Source organism: Mustelus asterias, chromosome 6 (assembly GCF_964213995.1).
Source record: "Mustelus asterias chromosome 6, sMusAst1.hap1.1, whole genome shotgun sequence".
NCBI classification, from domain to species: Eukaryota; Metazoa; Chordata; class Chondrichthyes; order Carcharhiniformes; family Triakidae; genus Mustelus; species Mustelus asterias.
In genome coordinates, this window is record NC_135806.1 from 128,052,171 (window position 1) to 128,075,447 (window position 23,277).

At 44.5% G+C, this 23,277-nt stretch overlaps 1 protein-coding gene across 1 annotated transcript in view; it reads left to right on the forward strand.

Moving 5' to 3' along the window:
* The first annotated feature begins 375 nt into the window (after positions 1-375).
* Positions 376-23,277, forward strand: part of gpm6ab (glycoprotein M6Ab) — a 282,952-nt gene continuing 260,050 nt past the window's right edge. Inside the window, exon 1 of the mRNA XM_078215460.1 lies at positions 376-489. Coding sequence (XP_078071586.1) covers positions 453-489 — 37 coding nt within the window. The 5' untranslated portion in view covers positions 376-452. The remainder of the gene's footprint in view (positions 490-23,277) is intronic.

Genomic DNA, 23,277 nt, shown 5'->3' on the forward strand with positions numbered 1-23,277 from the left:
ATGTTAATGGCACACCCCTTCCAGAAATGCTCTCTGCTAAACAGCCTCCTCACCGTCTAACTCACCAAAATCCTGCACAAAACACAATTTGTTGAAATCATTTTGTTCTCAGGAGCAAATCATTCTGAGGAGAGAAAGCACAATTCCAAGTTGTGCCAGCATTCAGCCAGCTCAGTCAGTTCAATACGTGCTTACAGTGGTACACAATGGGCAGTATTCAGGAGAAAAATTGATAATCTTCACGGAAGAGTAATTTGAATGAAATTACACTTGACAAGCAATCTCAAGGCAAAGAGCGGAGTGAGAGAATAGGAGCTAAAGCTCTGAGGACTTGCCCAAGCCACAGCTACAAGGGAAGAACCAGAGGAAATTTAATTTCTCTCTCTTCCTCAGCCCCTAATTGAAGCTTTTGTTTAATTGCGTGCAGCGACTCGGACTGACAGCAGATAGCAATGGAAGAGAACATGGAAGAGGGACAAACACAGAAAGGTACTGGTTAAAGCAAATACATTAAAAAGCATGATTTCTTTCTCCTGTTGATCTTACTTAGCAATGATGCATGGCAAATGTGTAAGTTAATATGTGTCATCAGTTGGATGCTGTGATTTGGTCTGTACTGTTCTTTCAAAAGCTGCTTAACATATGTGATACTGCTGTGTCTGTCTGTCTGTCTATCTACCTACTTACCTACCTACCTACTTACCTACATACCTACCTATCTCTCTCTCTCTCTCTCTATTTATCTGTCTACCTACCTATCTACTTACCTACCTACCTACCTACCTATCTCTATCTATCTATCTATCTATCTATCTATCTATCTATCTATCTATCTATCTATCTATCTATCTATCTATCTATCTATCTATCTATCTATCTATCTATCTATCGACCTACCTACCTACTTACCTACCTACCTCCTGACATACCCTACCTACCTATCTATCTATCTATCTATCTATCTATCTATCTATCTATCTATCTATCTATCTATCTATCTATCTATCTATCTATCTATCTATCTATCTATCTATCTATCTATCTATCTATCTATCTATCTATCTATCTATCTATCTATCGACCTACCTACCTACTTACCTACCTACCTCCTGACATACCCTATCTATCTATCTATCTATCTATCTATCTATCTATCTATCTATCTATCTATCTATCTATCTATCTATCTATCTATCTATCTATCTATCTATCTATCTATCTATCTATCTATCTATCTATCTGTCTATCTATCTATTTATCCATCTACCTGTCTGTCTGTCTATTCCTTTTATCCGTCTGTCTGCCTATCTGTCGATATGTATATGTGCAAGTGTATATATGTGTGTTTGTGCATGTATGTGGCTCCATGGATGTGTGTGCACCTTTGCATCTCTTTATGCAGATTTATGGCTGCCAGGATTCTGATTTAAAAAGGATACAGAGTTGTTTGAAATATTTATGCTGGGCGGATCTGATTGGGACTGTCCATGAGAATTGTCGTTTTTAGCTCGAATCTGCTTCATGCTTCCTCGTGCCTGTCTGAGCACATCATGAGTGTCTGGATTCAAATGAAATTAAGTTATTATTATCTTGAAGTGATGGAGTGAATCTACAAAGTGAGGCCATATATATACATATATATATCTATATAAATGTACAATACTTATGATTTATTTATATAGACGTGATATTTTGATTTATTCTTTTAGAAAGTTTTCTCTAAATCTCTGTATCACCTTTTTGCATCTCTTTTATTTCCCCCTCCCCCCCCAGTTGTTATGTACAGATCTCTGTGTCACCAGTTTGAAGGTCTGATTTGTTTGGGGAATGAAGACATGTTGTGAAAGTGCTGGGGTTCTTGAACAGAAACAAAAGCATTTGGCAAAGGAATGCTTGTTGTTTAATGAACATACTGCACTAGAGCTATATTCTGGGCATCATCACCAGCCCCTTTATACTGTTGAATGCTGGCTGTCAATTAGCGGCCTGGCCGCTTTCTTTCTCCTGCTCTGCGCACTGGATCTTGAAGTCTTTAGTCTAAATTTGGCATCCAACTTCTGTCTCCCTAATTGCTCATTTGCCTTGGGGTCTAAGGCTGGCTGTACTCTGTCCTGTGTTTCACCGTCAGGCCTTGTTTAATGCATAAGATTGAGATGAATTGCAATAGGGATGATGATACTAACAAATGCTTCTAACATCAACATAGCTGCCATTTTGAGTCATGATACCAAATAATCTGGGATGATATAAAGGTTGCGTCCGCTTTATTTAAATTATATGTTTGACTTCACGTGATGTTGATTTTTATCATGCAATTGAACCGTCTGATCAATGGTTTCTGCCAACAATTGCCATGCTCACTCATAAGAAGTGACCCATGAAGAAAAAAATGGTTTCGATGGAAGAGCGTTTATTATCTTGACTTATGTTACTGTTCTATATCAGCAGTAAACTTAAGAAGCACAGCTGTCACCCCAACCTATGGGCTTCGAATGACTTCATCTGACACATTCTGGGATTTAATGGGGAGAGATGTTTGCGCTGTCCACTGGGAAAAGGGATTTACGTTCCACGTCTGTTCCTTTGAAATTAGTTAAAAAAGAAACAACATTGTACGAACTGAGGTTAATGGACAGTGGAGTTTGGAGGGGTGGCGGTTACAAGACAGAAAACCTCAAAGCGCTCCCTTAAAAGAGGTTTGAATCCCTTTTCTGTAGGGTTGTCTCCTAAGAAGGAAAGGGTTCAAGGCTTTCAACAAATAGTCATTGTTATTTTTTAAAAATCAGTCAGTTTTAGATGTCGAAGAATTCATTTTGAAAATCGGTTAAGCTGAGTGACTGAATCGTGCGTATATAAACAGAACGACCATTCACATTATTGGATAAAAGCAAAATACTGCGGATGCTGGAATCTGAAACAAAAATAGAAAATGCTGGAAAATCTCAGCAGGTCTGACAGCGTCTGTGAGGAGAGAATAGAGCCCAACAGGTGGTATTTTACGACCGCGTTGCGCCCATTTTTATAAAGTGGGGAGTAAAGCGATTAGCACGATTGGTGCCAGTTTTCGTGACCGGCGCCATTTTACGACAGTAGGATGTCCAGCGCGGTCAGCCTCTGGCCAGAAATGGGTGAGAGGCAGGTTAATGTATTCAAATTTATTTAAATACTTATTTTAATGTGATTAGCGAACCCTGTCTTTATGGCCTCGCCGAGAGAGATTCTCGCCGGCAAGGGATAGACATGCCCCCCCCATGAACGGGGAGCAGTTGACTTAGCCTCGCCAGTGGAACAGGAGGTCATTGAGGCCCCCTGCGGAGGTCGAGGGCAAGGGGGAGGGGGTGCCCCTTGGGCAGTGCCAGACTGGCAGTGCCATCTTGGCACCTTGACAATGCCAGCCTAGCACCTGGGCACCTGGGCAAGTGCTGTGGGAGGTGGGGCTGATGGGGGAGGGGCCATTGGGGGGGGTTGGGGCCAATGGGGAAAGAGGCCAGTGGGAGGGTGTGGCTAATGGGGAGAGGGGGCCCGCTGCTACTCTGCAGCGATCGGTGGGGGGAGGGCAGCGGGGCCGCAATGGGTGGGGGAGGAAGGGGGTCCACGATTGGTCTGGGTGGCAAGGGGGTTGGCGGGGGCTGTATGTCACAGGGGCCGCAGACCCCCTGACAGATCTCTCTTTGTCTGTCAGATCCCTGCTACTGCTAATGCGCATGTGCAGTATCAGAGGTCTGCACATGCGCACTATCTCCCTCTGCAGGCTTTCAGGCATGTTAAGCCCCGCCTATAGTCTTCTTCAGCGAGCAACAGACTTGCTCAAAATTTTGCAGCCAGAGTGCGTATGAGAGGGCCTGAAAATGCGTCCAAAAATGGATCTGCAACTCTCCCAGTTACACGCCCGCCCAGCATTTAGAAAAAAATGGTAAAATTCCAGCCAACATTTCAAGTTTGGATGACTGTTCATCAGAGCTCAAGCAAAGGGCTAGCTCTGACGAAGGGTCATCAAGACTCGAAACATTGGCTCTATTCTCTCCCCACAGATGCTGTCAGACCTGCTGAGATTTTCCAGCATTTTCTGTTTTTGATTAACATAATTGGGCAATTCCCAGTACGTTAATGCTTTAATTAGATCGCTCTACGATTACAACAGCTGGTCAGATGTTTGGTGGACTTAGATGGATATTATAGTCTCATCTACTGCAATCCCAGAGACTCATTTGAATGTTCCATAAACATGCTGCTACTGAGTGTGCTTTTTTTTAAAAATAGCAATACATTTTCATCAGATCTCAAGATGGAAATTAAGTTTTAATCTAGTATCCGCCAATGGTAAACACAGGTTAGATGTCCACATCTCCCCTCCCTCTTAAATTATTGATCATAATTGCGCTGCTTTAGGGAAGATGTTGAAAAGTGGGAGCACAGGAGTGGGGTCGGGGGGGGGTGGGGGGGGCAGCAGAGGCAGAGTTGTTGCTGGGTCAAAGCCATGGGCCTCCTAGCAATTAGGCAAAATACCATTAATAGAGGTTTGGGTGGAGGTTCAACCTCTGAACCACAGAACGTACAGTGAAGTAAGGTTTTTTTTATCAATTCATGGGGCATGGGTTTCGCTGGCTGGCCAGAATTTATTTCTCATTGCTTGTTGCCCAAGGGCAGTTGAGAGTCAAGAACATTGCTGTGTGGCTCTGGAGTCACATGTAGGCCAGACCAGATAAGGATGGCAGATTTCCTTCTCTAAAGGACATTAGTGAACCAGATGGGTTTTTCCGACAATTGACAATGGTTTCATGGTCATCAGCAGATTCTTAATTCCAAACATTTTTGTTGAGTTCGAATTCCACCATCTGTCGTGGCGGGATTCGAACCCGGGTCCCCAGAACATTGGCTGAGTTTCTGGATTAATAGTCCACTAGGCCATCGCTTCCCCATCAGTGAGTAGGTCAGTTGGCTCAGTTGGCTTATGGGGCTAGCAGGGTGATGAAGAATGGCATGGATATCAATACCAGGCTGCGGTGGCTCATGGAGACCTGCCTCCTCTTCAAGTGCTTCCCATCAAGCAATATTGAACCAATCATCCCTCTCTAATGGAGAGAGAGATGGCTTTGGTCTTCCTCTGATCAATGACTAGTCTGGCGGGAGTAGTAGACAGATTTCATGCAGTCAAGGATCAACTCATTTTGGAACTATGATCTGAGGGAATAATTTTTTTAAAAACAAATATCCGATTATGAAATAGAATATTCCAACTGAAATGATGATGGAAACAGGTCCAATAGTAACTTCCAATAGGGCAATGGCTAAATAGTTCACACGGAAAAAAGAATTGCAGGGCTAGAAGGGGAAGAGCAAGGAGGTGGGGACTGATGGAATGGCTCTTTCAAAGAGTCAGCATGATGGGCTGAATGGTCTTCTTGGGTCCTGAATGATTCTGTGAGGCAGGGTCAATAGATACCAACAGGTTAGAATGAAAAACGGACTTTAACCGGGCAAGTGAAATCTAAAGAAGTAGAGGGGTTTCCTTGATATAGTGCCTTCCATGAACTCAATGCTCTGTGAGTTCCTCGCCTTAGTGGATAAAGAATAATGGGATGTGAACAATCTGTGGCTATTGACCTAGTTGGAATTTTCAGGGTCAACATGAGGGCAGCTCATTATGGGAGATCCAGCATTCACGGTGCCCATGGGTTTTGGAAGCTCTCGTGTCGGCCTATCCGTAATTGGGGGGAAAGAAGGTGGCCCAGATCTTCTATCATGTCCGCGTTCAACCCGAGCCATTGTCTCCATCGCTATTTGAAAGGGATGATCTTTATCTTTGCATCTTCTGCTGGGACCCGCACTCGCCCTCTGAGAGGTCAGCATGCCTTAACTCACCCCCAGCCTCGACTGTTTTGCTATTTTCTGACCAAGCCAGAGGAACAGAAAGACTCGGGATAGGGAGTCCCAATCCTTCAGCTCCATCTCTTGATATGCTTATTCAAGAGGAGAGAGGAGGTTCCATCCCTTTTTCAAAGGAAAATCCTGAAAATGGCTGAATGCAACACAACCACAGTTATGGTGCAAGCCTTATGGGAGCCTCAGGCAGCATGGTGGCACAGTGGTTACCACTGCTCTATCACAGCACCAGGGACCCAGGTTTGATTCCAACCTTGGGTAACTGTCTGTGTGAAGTCTGCATGGGTTTCCTCCGGGTGCTCCGGTTCCTTCCCATAGTCCAAAGATGTGCGGGTTAGGTGGATTGGTCATGCTAAATTGCCCCTTAGTGCCCTAAAACATGCAGGTTAGAGATAAAGACGTGGGGTTACGGGGATAGAGCCTGGGTAAGATGCTCTGTTGGAGTGTACCCGAACAGGTGCAGACCCGATGGGCCGAATGGCCTCCTTCTAGGAACATAGGAACATAAGAATTAGGAGCAGAAATAGGCAAATTCAGCCCTTTGAGCCTGCTCTGCTATTCAATCAGATCATGGCTGATCTCTCCCGTGTCTCAAATTCACGTCCCACCTGTTCTCCATATCCCTTTAACCCATTTTTGTATCAGAAATAAATCTATCTCCTTCTTGAAACCATTTAATGATTCAGATGCCACCGTACATTGGGGCAGCGATTTCCACAAATTCACCACCTCTGCAAGAAGTAGTGCCTCCTCATTTCAGTTTCAAATCTTTTGCACTGTCAGGATTCTATGATTTCACCACTTTAGGATTGCAAACCCAGGGAATCTTTCTTTTTATTGGGATTCTACTCATCTTTATTCCTGTCTCTGAAGAGAATCACATGTGAAGCGAATATGATGAGCCATAGAGTTATTACAGCACAGAAGGGGGCCATATTAGCCCAAAATGTACAGGAGGACTGATCTTCATCCCTTCATTTTCATTGGGATGTGTTATGACCTGAATTATGGTGAATATTCACACATTCATCATACCATATGAGAGTAATACCCTGCTCTATCATACCCAATCCATTATGCAAACCAACCTCCCATCCACTGACTCTGTCTACACTTCCCGCTGCCTCGGCAAAGCAGCCAGCACAATTAAAGACCCCACGCACTTCGGACATTCTCTCCTCCACCTTCTTCCATCGAGAAAAAGATATAAAAGTCTGAGATCACATACCAACCGACTCAAGAACGGCTTCTCCCCTGCTGCCATCAGACTTTTGAATGGACTTACCTTGCATTAAGCTGATCTTTCTCTACACCCTAGCTATGACTGTAACACTACATTTTGCACTCTCTTCTTTCCTTTTCTATGAATGGTATGCTTTGTCTGTACAGCATGCGAGAAACAATACTTTTCACTGTATCCCAATACATGTGACAATAATATATCAAATCAAAAAATCAAAATTAAAGAAAAGTCCTACAGCATTGGAAAATGCCTCAGTATTAAAATAAACTGGAACTGCATAGTATTCTCTGTCTGCTCTAAGCCACCGTGCTATGATATGGTAAAGCAAAGGTTCACATCAAGAGTTCCCTAAATAAGAAGTGTGTTCACAGACCTATGTGTCATGAGGAGAAGGTGTCAAACATGGGGGAATGCAATTGCCAACAGGGAGGAAGTGAAAGTCAGATGTTTTGCCAAATGCCAGTTGTACCCTGTCATGAAGCTGGACGTGGATAACTTGCTCTTCCTCTCAGCTGGGAATTAAACTGAATTGAGCCCCGTAAGCAGAGAGGAAAAAAAAAATCGATCGAATATTGGATGCTAAACGAGAAAACAAAAACTCAAAGAACAAAAGAACAAAGAACAGTATAGCACAGGAAACAGGCCCTTCGGCCCTCCAAGCCTGTGCCGCCTCTTGGTCCAACTAGACCAATCGTTTGTATCCCTCCATTCCCAGGCTGCTCATGTGACTATCCAGGTAAGTCTTAAACGATGTCAGCGTGCCTGCCTCCACCACCCTACTTGGCAGCGCATTCCAGGCCCCCACCACCCTCTGTGTAAAAAACGTCCCTCTGATGTCTGAGTTATACTTCGCCCCTCTCAGCTTGAGCCCGTGGCCCCTCGTGATCGTCACCTCCGACCTGGGAAAAAGCTTCCCACTGTTCACCCTATCTATACCCTTCATAATCTTGTATACCTCTATTAGATCTCCCCTCATTCTCCGTCTTTCCAAGGAGAACAACCCCAGTCTACCCAATCTCTCCTCATAGCTAAGACCCTCCATACCGGGCAACATCCTGGTAAACCTTCTCTGCACTCTCTCCAATGCCTCCACGTCCTTCTGGTAGTGCGGCGACCAGAACTGGATGCAGTACTCCAAATGTGGCCTAACCAGCGTTCTATACAGCTGCATCATCAGACTCCAGCTTTTATACTCTATGCCCCGTCCTATAAAGGCAAGCATACCATATGCCTTCTTCACCACCTTCTCCACCTGTGTTGCCACCTTCAAGAATTTGTGGACTTGCACACCTAGGTCCCTCTGTATTTCTATACTCCTGATGACTCTGCCATTTATTGTATAACTCCTCCCTACATTATTTCTTCCAAAATGCATCACTTCGCATTTATCCAGATTAAACTCCATGAAGAACAACAATTGCATTTTATGCACGGTGGCACAGTGGTTAGCACTGCTGCCTCACAGGGTCAGGGACCCGTGTTCGATTCCTGGCTTGGGTCACTGTCAGTGCGGAGTCTGTACATTCTCCCCATGTCTACATGGGTTTCCTCTGGGTGCTCCGGTTTCCTCCCACAGTCCGAAAGGCGTGCAGGTTAGGTGCATTGACCGTGCTAAATTCTCCCTCAGTGTACCCGAACAGGTGCCTGAGAGAGAATCACCCACTTTATTCCTATCTGACTGTTGTCTTAAACACACCACCCGCTCTCTCCAGATCATGCCCAAACCCTTCCTGCCCAAGGCCCCAGGAATCCAGGGATCCACTGCGCCTTCTTCTAGCTTCCTTGTTGTAGTCTTGGCAACACCCAATCATGCGCTCTTAGATCTCTTGGGACTGATCGGACTGGCTGGCAGTTCCTTGGGTGGGACATCCTGCCCAGTTTTTGGTCATCGCTCCTCATGTCTCCTCAGAGTTGTCGTGATGGGAGATTTTAATTTCCCAAACATAGATTGGAATATCCCTAGGGCTAGGGGTTTGGATGGGGAGGAGTTTGTTAGGTGTGTCCAGGAGAGTTTCCTGACACAGTATGTGGATAAGCCTACTAGAGGAGAGGCTGTTCTTGATCTGGTGCTGGCTAATGAACCTGGACAGGTGGAGGATCTCTCAGTGGGTGAGCATCTTGGGGATAGCGATCATAATTCTATCTCCTTCACGATAGCATTGGAAAGAGATAGGATCAGGCAGGCTAGGAAAGTGTTTCTCTGGAGTAAAGGGAAATACAGTGTCATCAGGGAGGAAATTAGACGGGTAAATTGGAAGGAGGCATTCTTGGGGAAAAGTACCGAAGGAAAGTGGAGGATTTTCAAGGAATGTTTGTCTGGAGCTCTGCATGACAACGTTCCGATGAGACAGGGGGGTGTTGGTAGGGTACGGGAACCGTGGTGCACGAAGGTTGTGATGAACCTGGTGAATAAGAAAAGAGAGGCGTACAGAAGGTTCAGAGAGCTAGGAGGTGTTAAGGATTTAGAGGAGTATACGGGATGTAGGAAGGAGCTTAAGAAGGAAATTAGGAGAGCGAGAAGGGGTCATGAGAAGGCCTTGGCGGGTAAGATTAAGGAGAATCCCAAGGCTTTCTACAAATATGTCAAGAGTAAAAGGATGAGATGTGAAGGCATAGGACCCTTAAAAGGTGAAGGGGGAAAAGTTTGTGCGGAACCGTTAGAAATGGCGGAGCTGCTTAATGAATACTTTACCTCGGTATTCACGGTGGAAAGGGATCTGGGTGGTTGTACTGCTGGTTTGCGGTGGACAGAAAGGATCGAGCATGTGGACATAAAGAAAGAGGATGTGTTGGAACTATTGAATGGCATCAAGGTTGGTAAGTCGCTGGGACCGGATGGGATGTACCCCAGGTTACTGTGGGAGGCGAGGGAGGAGATTGCGGAGCCTTTGGCGATGATCTTTGCATCGTCGATGGAGACGGGAGAGGTTCCGGAGGATTGGACGATTGCAGATGTGGTCCCTATATTCAAGAAAGGGAACAGGGACAGCCCGGGAAATTACCGACCGGTGAGTCTAACCTCAGTGGTTGGTAAGTTGATGGAGAGGATCCTGAGAGACAGGATTTATGATCATCTAGAGAAGTTTAGTATGATCAAAAGTAGTCAGCACGGCTTTGTCAAGGGCAGGTCGTGCCTTACGAGCCTGGTTGAGTTCTTTGAAAATGTGACCAAACACATTGACGAAGGAAGAGCGGTGGATGTGGTCTATATGGACTTCAGCAAGGCGTTCGATAAGGTCCCCCATGCAAGACTTCTTGAGAAAGTGAGAGGGCATGGGATCCAAGGGGCTGTTGCCTTGTGGATCCAGAACTGGCTTGCCTGCAGAAGGCAGAGAGTGGCTGTGGAGGGGTCTTTCTCTGCATGGAGGTCAGTGACCAGTGGAGTGCCCCAGGGATCTGTTCTGGGACCCTTGCTGTTTGTCATTTTCATAAATGACCTGGATGAGGAAGTGGAGGGATGGGTTGGTAAGTTTGCTGACGACACCAAGGTAGGTGGTGTTGTGGATAGTTTGGAGGGATGTCAGAAGTTGCAGCGAGACATAGATAGAATGCAAGACTGGGCGGAGAAGTGGCAGATGGACTTCAACCCGGATAAGTGTGTGGTGATCCATTTTGGCAGATCCAATGGGATGAAGCAGCAGTATAATATGAAGGGTACCATTCTTAGCAGTGTAGAGGATCAGAAGGACCTTGGGGTCCGGGTCCATAGGACTCTTAAATCGGCCTCGCAAGTGGAGGATGCGGTCAAGAAGGCGTACGGCGTACTGGCCTTCATTAATCGAGGGATTGAGTTTAGGAGTCGGGAGATAATGCTGCAGCTTTATAGGACCCTGGTTAGACCCCACTTGGAGTACTGCGCGCAGTTCTGGTCACCTCATTACAGGAAAGATGTTGAAGCCATTGAAAGGGTGCAGAGGAGATTTACAAGGATGTTGCCTGGATTGGGGGGCATGCCTTATGAGGATAGGTTGAGGGAGCTTGGTCTCTTCTCCCTGGAGAGACGAAGGATGAGAGGTGACCTGATAGAGGTTTACAAGATGTTGAGAGGTCTGGATAGGGTAGACTCCCAGAGGCTATTTCCAAGGGCTGAAATGGTTGCTACGAGAGGACACAGGTTTAAGGTGCTGGGGGGTAGGTACAGAGGAGATGTCAGGGGTAAGTTTTTCACTCAGAGGGTGGTGGGTGAGTGGAATCGGCTGACGTCGGTGGTGGTGGAGGCACACTCGTTGGGGTCTTTTAAGAGACTTCTGGATGAGTACATGGGATTTAATGGGATTGAGGGCTATAGATAGGCCTAGAGGTGGGGATGTGATCGGCGCAACTTGTGGGCCGAAGGGCCTGTTTGTGCTGTGGCTTTCTATGTTCTATGTTCTCATGTGGCTCAGTTTCAAGTTGTGTCTGATCATCGCTCCTGCGATGGTTAATATTGGGATGTTTACCATTTTCAATGCCTTGTACAAATGAATCATAATTGAGTTCTTGCGCTTTTTGTCAGAGTGACTCACAGGTCATTTTACCGTTAACTATTGCTTTACTCTGATTTATGTTCCTCTCAAGTTTAAAAATTCCACTGTGGGAGTTTAAAATTCAATCTTGGCTGAAGGTGTAAAATTGGAACAACAACAATAACATATTTATATCACACTTTAATGTAATGAGACATCCCAAGGCATGCCACAAGAACATTTCACTGAGTCTCATAAGGTGATATTCGATCACATGCTTGGTCAAGAGTTACATTTTAAGAGGTGTCTTAAGTGAGGAAAGTAAGTTGGAGAGGCAGAGAGGTTCATAAAATCATAGAATCCCTACAGTGCGGAAGGAGGCTATTCGACCCATCGAGTCTGCGCTGACTCTCCTACAGAGCATCTTACCCAGGCCCTATTCTCATAACCTCACATATTTACCCCGTACATTAAGGGACAGTTTAGCATGGCCAATCCACCTAAGCTGCACATCTTTGGTGTAGGGAGGAAATTCCAGAGCTTTGGGGCCCATCAGAATGACAAGTAGAGCAATTAAAATTGACAAGATGCCAGAATTAATGGAGCACGGGTACCTTGGAAGGACATGAGGCTGGATAAGATCGCAGAGATTGGGAGAGGCAAGACTATAGAGGGATTTGAAAAAAGGATGAGAATTTTAAAGTCAAGGCGTTGCTTGAGCAGGGTCAAAAATAGGTGAATGCCCACTGATAGGGGAATGGGCATTTGTGTGTGGTAAGGGGGCAGCAGAGTTTTGGATGACCTTATGCAGGAGGGTAGAATGTGGGAGACCCATCGGAAGAGCATTGGAATAGTTGAATCTAGAGGTGCCAACTGAACGAACGAGGGTGTCGGCAGCAGATGAGTTGAGACAGGAAAGTAATAGATTGATCACTGGTCATATGCCCTGCCCATTGTTCCTTTCCTTTTTCGTCAGCAGGGATGGAAGATGGGCAGGATATGTTGCTGAGGTTCTTTAAGCGTTTTCTCGAGAAGCCACCCATTACCTCCAAGCTGAATATTACCTCTATTTTTTGTCTCAAACCATTCACTCACCGCTCATATCATGCATTGTTGCAATTAAGTTACATTGCACCAGAGTCTTTAACGTCTTCAACAATATTATGTGTTACGTTGCTAATGCGGGCCATTACCTTGTTGCTGTTTGTGTAAACCAGTCCAAATGTTTGGAATGAAGATCTCACTGTAAGGTTACAATCTCAATTTGTTTGCTGACAATCCAAATTGGGCTAGCTCTGTTCGAACTGAATAATCATTTGATAGATTGATTGAAAATGCAAAATGGGTGACTGCTGCGTTGTTGCAGATAAAAAAGGGATTGCATTGAAACCATAGCATTTTGGGCCAGGCGAACTATTAAGCGTTGGCAACCTTTGTTTCAAAGAGTCTGTTTCAGTGAATGCGTTAAAAAAAACCCAGCAGGATGAGGCTTCACAACACTTGATGTGCACTGTTGCTATGGTGACAACCTGAACTTGTTTCATAATCAAAGCTCTTCTCCACCATGACTGTTGCCTATGGGCCGAGATTATGATTCGCTGGTGTGCTCGAGAGAAAATTATAATGCATCAGGCCCATTATGCCCCAATTTTTATTCTTAAACAATCTTATTCCTTTACACTTTTTAAAAATATAGAACATCCGTGGAATTTGGGTGTACTAGTTATTTTCCTACATGAGACTCAAGCACACGGACTGGAGAAAGGATATAAAACAAAGGCCCTTCATTCCCCTGCCATGGGAATGTAAAGCTTCACTCAGAGAAACAAAAGTATTTACGACGGATATCCACGGCCGATACTCCAGATCCACCAGTGTATCATGAAGGGATTAACTTCTGGGGGCAAATTTTACCAGAGGAATCGAAGCGGGCAAGAGGCGGACCATGGAAAGGTTCATTGATCAGGGGTGGGATTTTCCAGTTTCGAGGCAAGCAAGGCTAGAAAATCCTGCCCCTGATCTCCAGTCAACTGGGTAACAGAGTTCAGTTGGTGGAACTTCTATCGTTAATTTCCCATGACAACGGGAACCAGACCACCTTGTCTTCCAGACTCCTCTCCTGAAGGCACAACGTCAATGCAAGTTGTCTTTTAAACTAGGATTTTCAGATAAAGGAAAAATACTGCGGATATTGGAAGTTGAAACAAAAACAGAAAATACTGGAAAATCTCAGCAGGTCTGACAGCATCTGTGGAGAGAGAATAGAGACAATGTCGAGTCTGGATAGCCCTACATCAGAACTTGTTAGGATTTGTAGATATTGCCCACTTACTGAACCAGCACTTGACAACTTTCTCAGTGATCGTGTTCGGTTTGCTATTTTCGCGTTAACTCAGGATGCTGCCTGTTTTTGATTTTAAGATAAACTGGCTTATTGCCTGCATTAATATCACTGGCAGGGGAAAAGGCCACAATTTCATTCACCACTCAATGCAGAAGAGGCTGAAAACACACAGTCAATTCGGAAACATTTTTGAACGAGCAGAAGTCAGTCTATCTGCCAACAGTTCAGATCTAATTCAGTTCTAATACGAGGGGACAGGCACTTAAGGTGAGTGGAGGAAAGTTCAAAGTAGATGCGAGAGGCAAGTTTTTTATGGAGATTGGTAGGTGTCTGGAACGCACTGCCAGGGGTGGTGGTGTAAGCAGATATGATATTTAAGGGGCTTTTAGATAAACAAATGAATATGCAAGGAATAGTGGGACATAGAATCATAGAATCCCGACAGTGCAGAAGGAGGCCATTCAGCCCATCGAGGCTGCGCTGACAACAATCCCACCCAGACCCTGTCCCCGTAACCCCACGTATTTACCCTCCTGACACTAAGGGGCAAGTTAGCAAGGCTAATCAACCTAACCCGCACATCTTTGGAGTGTAGGAGGAAACCGGAGCACCCAGAGGAAACCCACACTGACATGGGGAGAATGTGCAAACTCCACACAGACTGTGTCACCCGAGGATATGGACCAAGGGCGGGCAGAAGGGATTAGTTTAATTTGGCGTCATATTCGACACAACGTCGCGGGCCAAAGGGCGTGTTCCTGTGCTGTACTGACCCATGCGCTATCTGAGACCTTTGCATATAAGAGAACAGTAGATAAGCATCGGAGGGCGAAAACAATAGCAGAGATGATAGGAAGGCTAAATGAAGAAATGTGTGGGGAGATCCGAGTGCGGCAGAAACACCTGCGTAGACCAAATGGATTGAATGGCCTCTTTCAGTGCTGCACATTCTATTTAATTCTAATTAGACATGTTTTATTAATTGCTCGTCCACTAATGTTACTAACAATCATTTTCAGATTTCAATAAACATTGAGGGAATTTGTTTTTTTCAAGCTTTAACTCTCACAATTAGTCTTTAATTTCTCCACAATGGGAGTAATGTGGCATAGCCCATCATTTGCTAATGAGGGAACTTGCTCAATCTTCATTCCACTGAGATCAGGTTAACACCCAAGTGATGAAGTTGAAAATTATCTGCATTATGACTGCCTGCTTACTTGTGTCTGTAGAATAAAGGGTGATTTATGCAATGATGACTGGGAACGTAAATTTGCTTAATCCTTCTGTGCTTTTTTTTGGAAATAAAATTCTCCACAGACTTTGTGTTATTGAACCATTAGGAGGAGATTTTCCATAATAGAAACGTAGAAACATAGAAGATAGGAGCAGGAGGAGGCCATTCGGCCCATCGAGCTTGCTCCACCATTCATTACAATCATGGCTGATCATCCAACTCAATAGCCTAATCCTGCTTTTTCCCAATAACCTTTGATCCCATTTGCCCCAAGTGCTATATCCAGCCGCCTCTTGAAAACATTCACTGTTTTGACATCAACTACTTCCTGTGGTAATAAACTGGCTCACCACTCTTCGGGTGAAGAAATGTCTCCTTATCTTTGTCCTAAATGGTCTACCCCGAATCCTCAGACTGCGACCCCTGGTTCTGGACTCTCCCACCATCAGGAACATCCTCCCTGCATCTACTCTGTCCAGTCCTGTTAGAATTTTATAAGTCTCTATGAATGGTATCAGAAATGTTGGTCTTGGGTTAGCTGGAGAAACACGAGGATCATAGAATCATAGAATCCCTATAGTACAGAAGGAGGCCATTTGGCCCAAGGGGCTTCCATCGACCACAGTCCCACCCAGGCCCTATCCCCTTTTATCCCTGCTAGTTCCTCTGACGCTGAGGGACAATTTAGCATGGCCAATCAATCTAACCTGCACATGGGCAGCACGATGGAACAGTGGTTAGCACTGCTGCCTCACAGCGTCAGGGACCGGGTTTGATTCCCGGTTTGGGTCACTGTCTGTGTGGAGCTTGCACATTCTCCTCGTGTCTGCGTGGGTTTCTTCTGGGTGCTCAGGTTTCCTCCCACAGTCCAAAGATGTGCGGATCAGGTTGATTGGTCATGCTAAATTGCCCCTTAGTGTCAGAGGGGTTAGCAGAGTAAATATGTGGGGCTATGGAGAAAGGGGCTAGGTGGGATTGTGGTCGGTGCAGACTTGATGGGCCGAATGGCCTCCTATTCTATGATTCTATTCTATGATCTTTGGAGTGTGGGACAAAAACGGAGCACCCGGAGGAAACCCACACAGACACGGGGAGAACGTGCAAACACCACGCAGACAGTGATCCAAGGCCGGAATTGAACCCGGGTCCCTGACGCTGTGAGGCAGCAGTGCTAACCACTGTGCCACCATGGGATTGTTCTGCCTTGGAATATAAAGGGAGAGTTAATTGTGGTGTTCAAAATCATAAAGGGTTTTGATCGACTAAATAAGGTAGTTTGGATACAAAAGGAAATTGATACAAAGAAAAGGCAGCGAGAAAGTGAGGAGATGAACTTTAATCTACCCTGTGTGAAGACAACATCCATCACGCCCTTCTCAAGTGTGGGACGCAGCCAGTGATGTGGAACCACCTCAATAAATTCTATGGATATTCATCTTAGCGAAACCAATTCATAGTTTCATAAAGCTATACGTTTTTAATGAATAGGGATGGACATCATTTGCAGCTTACATTGATGAGTGTCTCAGAGTCACAGACACTGAATCTCCAGGGCTTGTGTGCAAGACATCTCCCATTCCTTTTGTTTCTGCACGTAATGTACTGCCGGCATTTCCTGCAGGATTGTCCCATAAAGGTTTTCAGTTGGACTATCTAAATAAATAGCTCAATACCCCGGCACTCAGCTTATCAGTTTTTCCTTGAACTTGGGTTTTTCGTCTGTATTATTTTATTTTTCTTTATCTCTTCTCTTATGGTTCCCATGAAGGCGAGAAATAAATATCTGATGAGGGACAAGAGATTAATGGTTTGGATTGTACTAGTCCCAGCACTGGAACAGGTCAGATATATCAGTCTGCTGTTCATGTTTCCAGAACATGATTTTGGCGTGTCTTCCTTGTAACATGAGCATCACAGTTCACTTCCAGCTAAGTGCCAGAATGGCCATGCAATCCCTCGTGACCATGATATAATGCTGTCACTCCTCTTGCGTTCATCAGAGCGTGTATCTGGCTGTATGCTTCATTATTTATTAACATCATGAGTTTAAAAGGAAAGTCAACGGGGATACAGATCGGATTTTTATACCCGAATTGCGCGCGCCTGTGGGAAGAATCCATTGACAATATTGCTATATATAGCCACTTCTGAGATCTTCACTCTTGTATAGTTCCTTCACGTCATTGAACAATGTATTATGTTACCCCAGACAGACGGAGGGCTCCTGCAAATAGGCTTGAACAGTGGAAGCATAAAGTGTGACATGAAAGAATCAAATTTTCAGATGCTGACATGGACTGGAAGGTTTTACAAGGGACGGATCTATTGAGTTTGGAAGATGGCATAAACAGCAATGGCAGTGCGCCAGGGAATAGCAACATGACCTGTGACTAGGGAGGTGTCACATCCTTAAAATATGCTCCAGTGTTATTGTGCTGGAGTTGGCAGACTATTATCTTCGGGTTTTGGTGAACAATTCTTTGCTCACAGTGGGTGATAGGCAAGATGCTATCATCAATATATGTGATTTAAAGTTAAACTTTGCAGTCTGATTGGCCTTAAAATGGCAATTATGTCATTGTCTTTTAATAAAGACTTACCCTGGAGGGCATAAATTTAACAAGTCCAGGGATTGGCAAGGTAGTGGGGGGGCGGAGGGGAGAGGAGGGGATAAATCATAGAATCATCATAGGATCCTTACAGTGCAGCTAGCTTTGACAAAGGGTCATATGGACTCGAATCGCCAGCTCTTTTCTCTCCTTACAGATGCTGCCAGACCTATTGAGATTTTGCAGCATTTTCTCTTTTGGTTTCAGATTCCAGCGTCCGCAGTAATTTGCTTTTAAACTAACCCCGCATATCTTTGGACTGCAGGAGGAAACCAGAACACCCGGAGGAAACCACGCAGACATGGGAGAACTGCAAACTCCACACAGACAGTCACCTGAGGTTGGAATTGAACCCGGGTCCCTGGTGCTGTGAGGCAGCAGTGCTGACCATTGTGACACCGTGCCACTATGGAGGGGGACGAGTGGGGGGCATTGGAGAGAGGTGTAAATGGAGGGGGAAGGCAGGGGGTGAAGATCCCATCACCTTCCCACCCACAGTGGCATTCTGCCCACAGCTGGGAAGTTGGATACACCGAAGCTTTATAAAAAGTAAAGCTTAAGGGTACCGAGTCCCTTAAACAGTGGTGAAAGGATTGGCCCCAGCTTTCTGACTTGGATCGGATCTCCAATATTTGGCAAAGATTCAGCTCGAGATATTACACAGGGGTGAATAAAGCAGTGCTTATTTTCACTGTGAATTTTGTTAGAATGTAACCGGTGACAACTTTGTATTGGACGTAATGTGACCAATGGGAACAATATGTAAGGGTCAGCTGACCCAGTAAACCATGGAACCAATTACAGAGTGACGTAATAGTCAGCTGACCAGCTGATTCACTATAAATAAGGAACTATGTCGAATTGTGGGAAGCTTGGAGTGGCCCAGGGTGAGGTCCCATGTTTGGAGTGATGATGTTTCTTTATTAAACCCTCTCTTTGATTGGAGTAAGTTTTCTTGCATTTTGATTAGCTGCATTTTAAAGAGTTCCTTCTGAAGAAACAAATTTGAGTTGTCTTTCACTCGTTCTTGATATGGAAACATCTTTATGCAACAGTTGCGCTTTAGACAGAGTGAAGAACCACATTAGCAAGTCGATGACCATTCATGACAATACATCAATCTGATGAGAAAAAAAATGATTGCCTATTATTTTTATACAACATTCCTGGAAACGGAAATCCCACTGACTCCTGTATAATCTGAATCCATTCTGCTTATGCAGTAACAAACCCATATATTACCACCGGAAGCCCTTTTGCAGGAATGTCCATGCCAACAATTACAGAAGATTATGCTCAAATCTCGTTATTTCCTAGGTGAATTCAATCTCTAATCTCACTGATCACAACCCATATAAGATATCCTCTTGCATTGTGTGGTCTCATTGGAGATGCTAGGTGTGAATCACTGTCTGTGATTCATTGCCAGGTTCAATTAGCCTCTGTCTCTACTGAGCAGTTACCTAGAACTATCAAGATTTATGCAGCAGAATTTGTAATAAGTAAACGTGACCTTTCCTAAGTGCAACAGTTAAACATCTTTATAACTCTTGGTAATCACAATCTGACAGAAAAGGACAATCTCAGAGCGAAAATACTAGATCAATTTGGACACATTACTGATTACTTTGTTTCTTTGCCCCTGTAAAAAAATTCAGTCAGGTTATCAAAATTTGATCTTGAATGAATTGTATAGCACGGTCAGAGGACATTCTGCCCATTTCTTATGTACACACATGTGAATTAGGAGCAGGAGGAGGCAATATTTCTTCTTGAGTCTGCTCTGCCATTCAGTAAGATTGTGACTGATCTTTTTGACGCTTCAATGCCACTATCCTGCCATCCCCCGATACCATTTGTTAGGCATGTATCCATCAATCTCTACCCTCAAAATATTGAATGACTCTGCCTGTGCCACTCTCCGGCGAGTCCCACTTACTCACAACTCTCTGAGAGAAAAGATTTCTCCATATTGTCAGTTTAAATGAAAGACCCCCTATTTTAAAACTGCGCCCCTTCAATCTGATCTTCAACATCCACATTGACAAGTCCCCTCAGGATCTTATGGCTGGGATTTTCCAGCCGCGCTTGCCCCAATGTCAGAAAATCCCACCCAAGGTCGACGGACCTTTGCATGGTCCGTGTCCCACCCACTATGATTCCCATGGCGGGCGGGACACAAAAGTTTTAATAAGATCACCTCTCATTCTTCTAAACTCCAACGGACACAGGTCCAACCTCATTCCTCATGAGATAATCCTTAATCCTAATAATCAGTTAAGTGAACCTTCTCTGAACTGTTTCCAATGCAATTAGGCTCGTTCTTAAATATAGCGCACAAACATGGTACCTCTGTAGCAAAACACCCCTACGTCTATGAGAACAGAAAATGCTGGGAAATTTCAGCAGGTCTGGGCACCATCTGTGGAGAGAGAAACTAAGTTAACATTTCAAGACTGTATGACTCTTTTTTAGAGCCTTCAGGTTCTTCTGATGCTGTCAGACCTACTGTGTTTTCCCAGAACTTTCTGTTTTTGTTTCAGATTCCCAAAATCCACAGTATTTTGCTTTTATCCCTACTTCTATGTCCCATTCTACTGCCTCACAGCGCCAGGGACTTGGGTTTGAATCCCAGCTTGGGTCACTGTCTGTGTGGGGTCAGCACATTCTCCCCATGTCTGTGTGGGCTTCCTCTGGGTGTTCCGGTTTCCTCCCACAGTCTGAAAGATGTGCTGGTTAGGTGCATTGGCCATGCTAAATTCTCCCTCAGTGTACCTGAAAGGTGCCAGAGTGTGGCGACAAGGGAATTTTCACAGTTACTTCTTTGCAATGTTAAAGTAAGCCTACTTATGACTATTATATAGATCAACTAAATAAACAATAAAGGCCAAAATTCCATCTGCCTTCCTAATCACTTGCTGTGCCTAAGGAGAAACCTTTTGAGATTCAGGTACCAGGACGCCCAGATCCCTCTGTGCCTCAGAGCTCTGCATTTTCTCGCCTTTTCAATAAAATTCTCTTTTTATTCTTCCTGCTAAAGTGGATAAGTTCACATTACCCCGCCTGATACTCCATTATTGCCAAAACATTGAATGTATTCAAGAGGTGGCTAGATATGGCACTTGGGGCAAATGGGATGAATGATTATGGGGAAAAAGCAGGATTAGGTTATTGAGTTGGATGATTAGCCATGATCGTAATGAATGGTGGAGCAGGCTCAAAGGGCCAAATGGCCTCCTCCTGCTCCTATCTTCTATGTTTCTATGCTTCTATCTGCCAACTTTTTGCCCATTCATTTAACATAGCTATAGCCCATTGCAATCTCTTCACATGCCCTTCACAATTTACTTTCCGACCTACCTTTCTGTCACTTCATCTTCAGCTTCATCCATGGTCTGTTTGGGATGTGATGCACCATCAATGGCTCTCTAACCTGTTTAGCTTGGCACTTAATACAAGCATCACATTATCCGATGTGATCTTTAATATCAATACTCATGTTTGGCCAGTGGAGCACTTCTCTTGCCTTCCTTAGTTTCAGGTCAATTACTTGATGCCTTGCATGGATGCACTTTCGCTTCACTCCTCTAATCTCTTGCGGGATGATGATACTATTTTCTTTTTACCAATACAGTCTTGGGCTGCCAATCCATCTTGAGATGCCCAATAAGGAAATTTGGCATGACTGCTACAACTCTCACCAACTTCTACAGATGCACCATGGAAAGCATTCTTTCTGGTTGTCTCACAGCTTGGTATGGCTCTGTCTGAGACTGCAAGAAACCGTAAAGGATCGTGAGTGAAGCCCAGTCCATCACTCAAACTAGCCTCCCATCCATTGACACTGACTACACTTCCCGCTGCCTCGGAAAAGCAGCCAGCATAATCAAGGACCCCACGCACCCTGAACATACTCTCTTCCACCTTCTTCCCTGGGGAAAAGATACCGGCGTACCAACCGACTCAAAAACAGCTTCTTCCCTGCTGCCATCAGACTCTTGAATGCACCTACTTTGCATTAAGTTGATCTTTCTCTACACCCTAGCTATGACTGTAACATTACATTCTCTACTCCTTTCCTTCTCTATATACGGTATGCTTTGTCTGTATAGCGCACAAGGAACAATACTTTTCACTGCATACCAATACATGTGACAATAATAAATCAAATCAAATCAAAATGCACTCTTGTAACCAAAGATGTGTCTTTGATGCTCTCAGGCCAAACTTCTAAGATTACTTCTTGCAGCACTTGGAGAGTTGCACCTTATTGAGTAGTTCACCGAAATTGAGCAAGGTGTCTGTCAGATCCATTATCCCTGTTGGGTTGCTGGCTTCTGGAGCCTGTTGAGCTGCTATTTCATGTTGAATCTGGAAGATTTCACATTCTGTTGTAGCATCCTCAACTTTCTTCATGATATCAATATACATTACTTTCCCTTGCATGTATGTCATGTTCCAATGATGTCTCTGTAAACAGAATAATATTCTTTGCAGATATTTTGGAGCACATCGTAGTGGTTTGAGAAGGTGGCTTCGAAGTGGCCTATGGTCAGGCTACACTTACCTTGTCTCTCCCATACGGTATTGATAAAAATCCTCACAAGCAAAAGCAATAGCCAGGCAAACTTTATTGATCTGAGCATTGTGTAGTTCAGCTTGCATTAATGTCCTGAATGCAAATGCAAGTGGTTGTCCTTGCTGCATTGGGGTTGCTCCATGACCTACCTTGCTGGTGTCACACTGCAAGGTGACTTCATCATTGACTTCATAGTAATTCAGGCCTGGTGTTGTCCTCACTAGCTGTTTGATCTCAGTGAACATTATTTCCTCTTCTGTGCCCCAATACTCCTGCACATCTTGGCAGTGAGCTGGCGTAATGATTCACAGTCCAATGACAGGTTAGGCAAACTATTTTGCTAACTAGTTCACAAGTCCAACAATTTATTGCACTGCTTTCATATCTGTTGGTCACTGTATCACTTTTTACAGCACTCATCTTGTCAGGTTCCAGGCTGAGACATTTTGCCATCAGTACACGACTTATGTACTCAACTTCAGGCATTTTCAATTGCAATTTTGTCTTGTTCAGCTTTAGTTTCATATTCAAGCTCTCTCTAGCAATTGTATTAAATTCTGATCATGATCAGCAATGGCTTCTTCCAATGTGTCTCCACATCCACTATGGCTTTCACACCAGGAAGGTCACAGAGTCACAGAAATGCCAAACGGTATGTGTAACAATCTGTATATCCTACACGGCATCCAGAATGTAATTCTGCTGCTTCTATCCAGCTTCAGAAGGGTAGTAAAGATCTTTGCCTTTGGCACGTTGTGGCAAAGTTCCTTTGATGATTGCCTTGGGTAGTTTATTTAGAATCATAGAATCCTACAGTGCAGAAGGATCCATTCAGCCCATCGAGTCTGCACTGACCACATTCCCACCCACGCCCTATCCCCATAACCCCATGCATTTACCCAGCTAGTCCCCCAACACTGAGGGGAAATTTAGCATG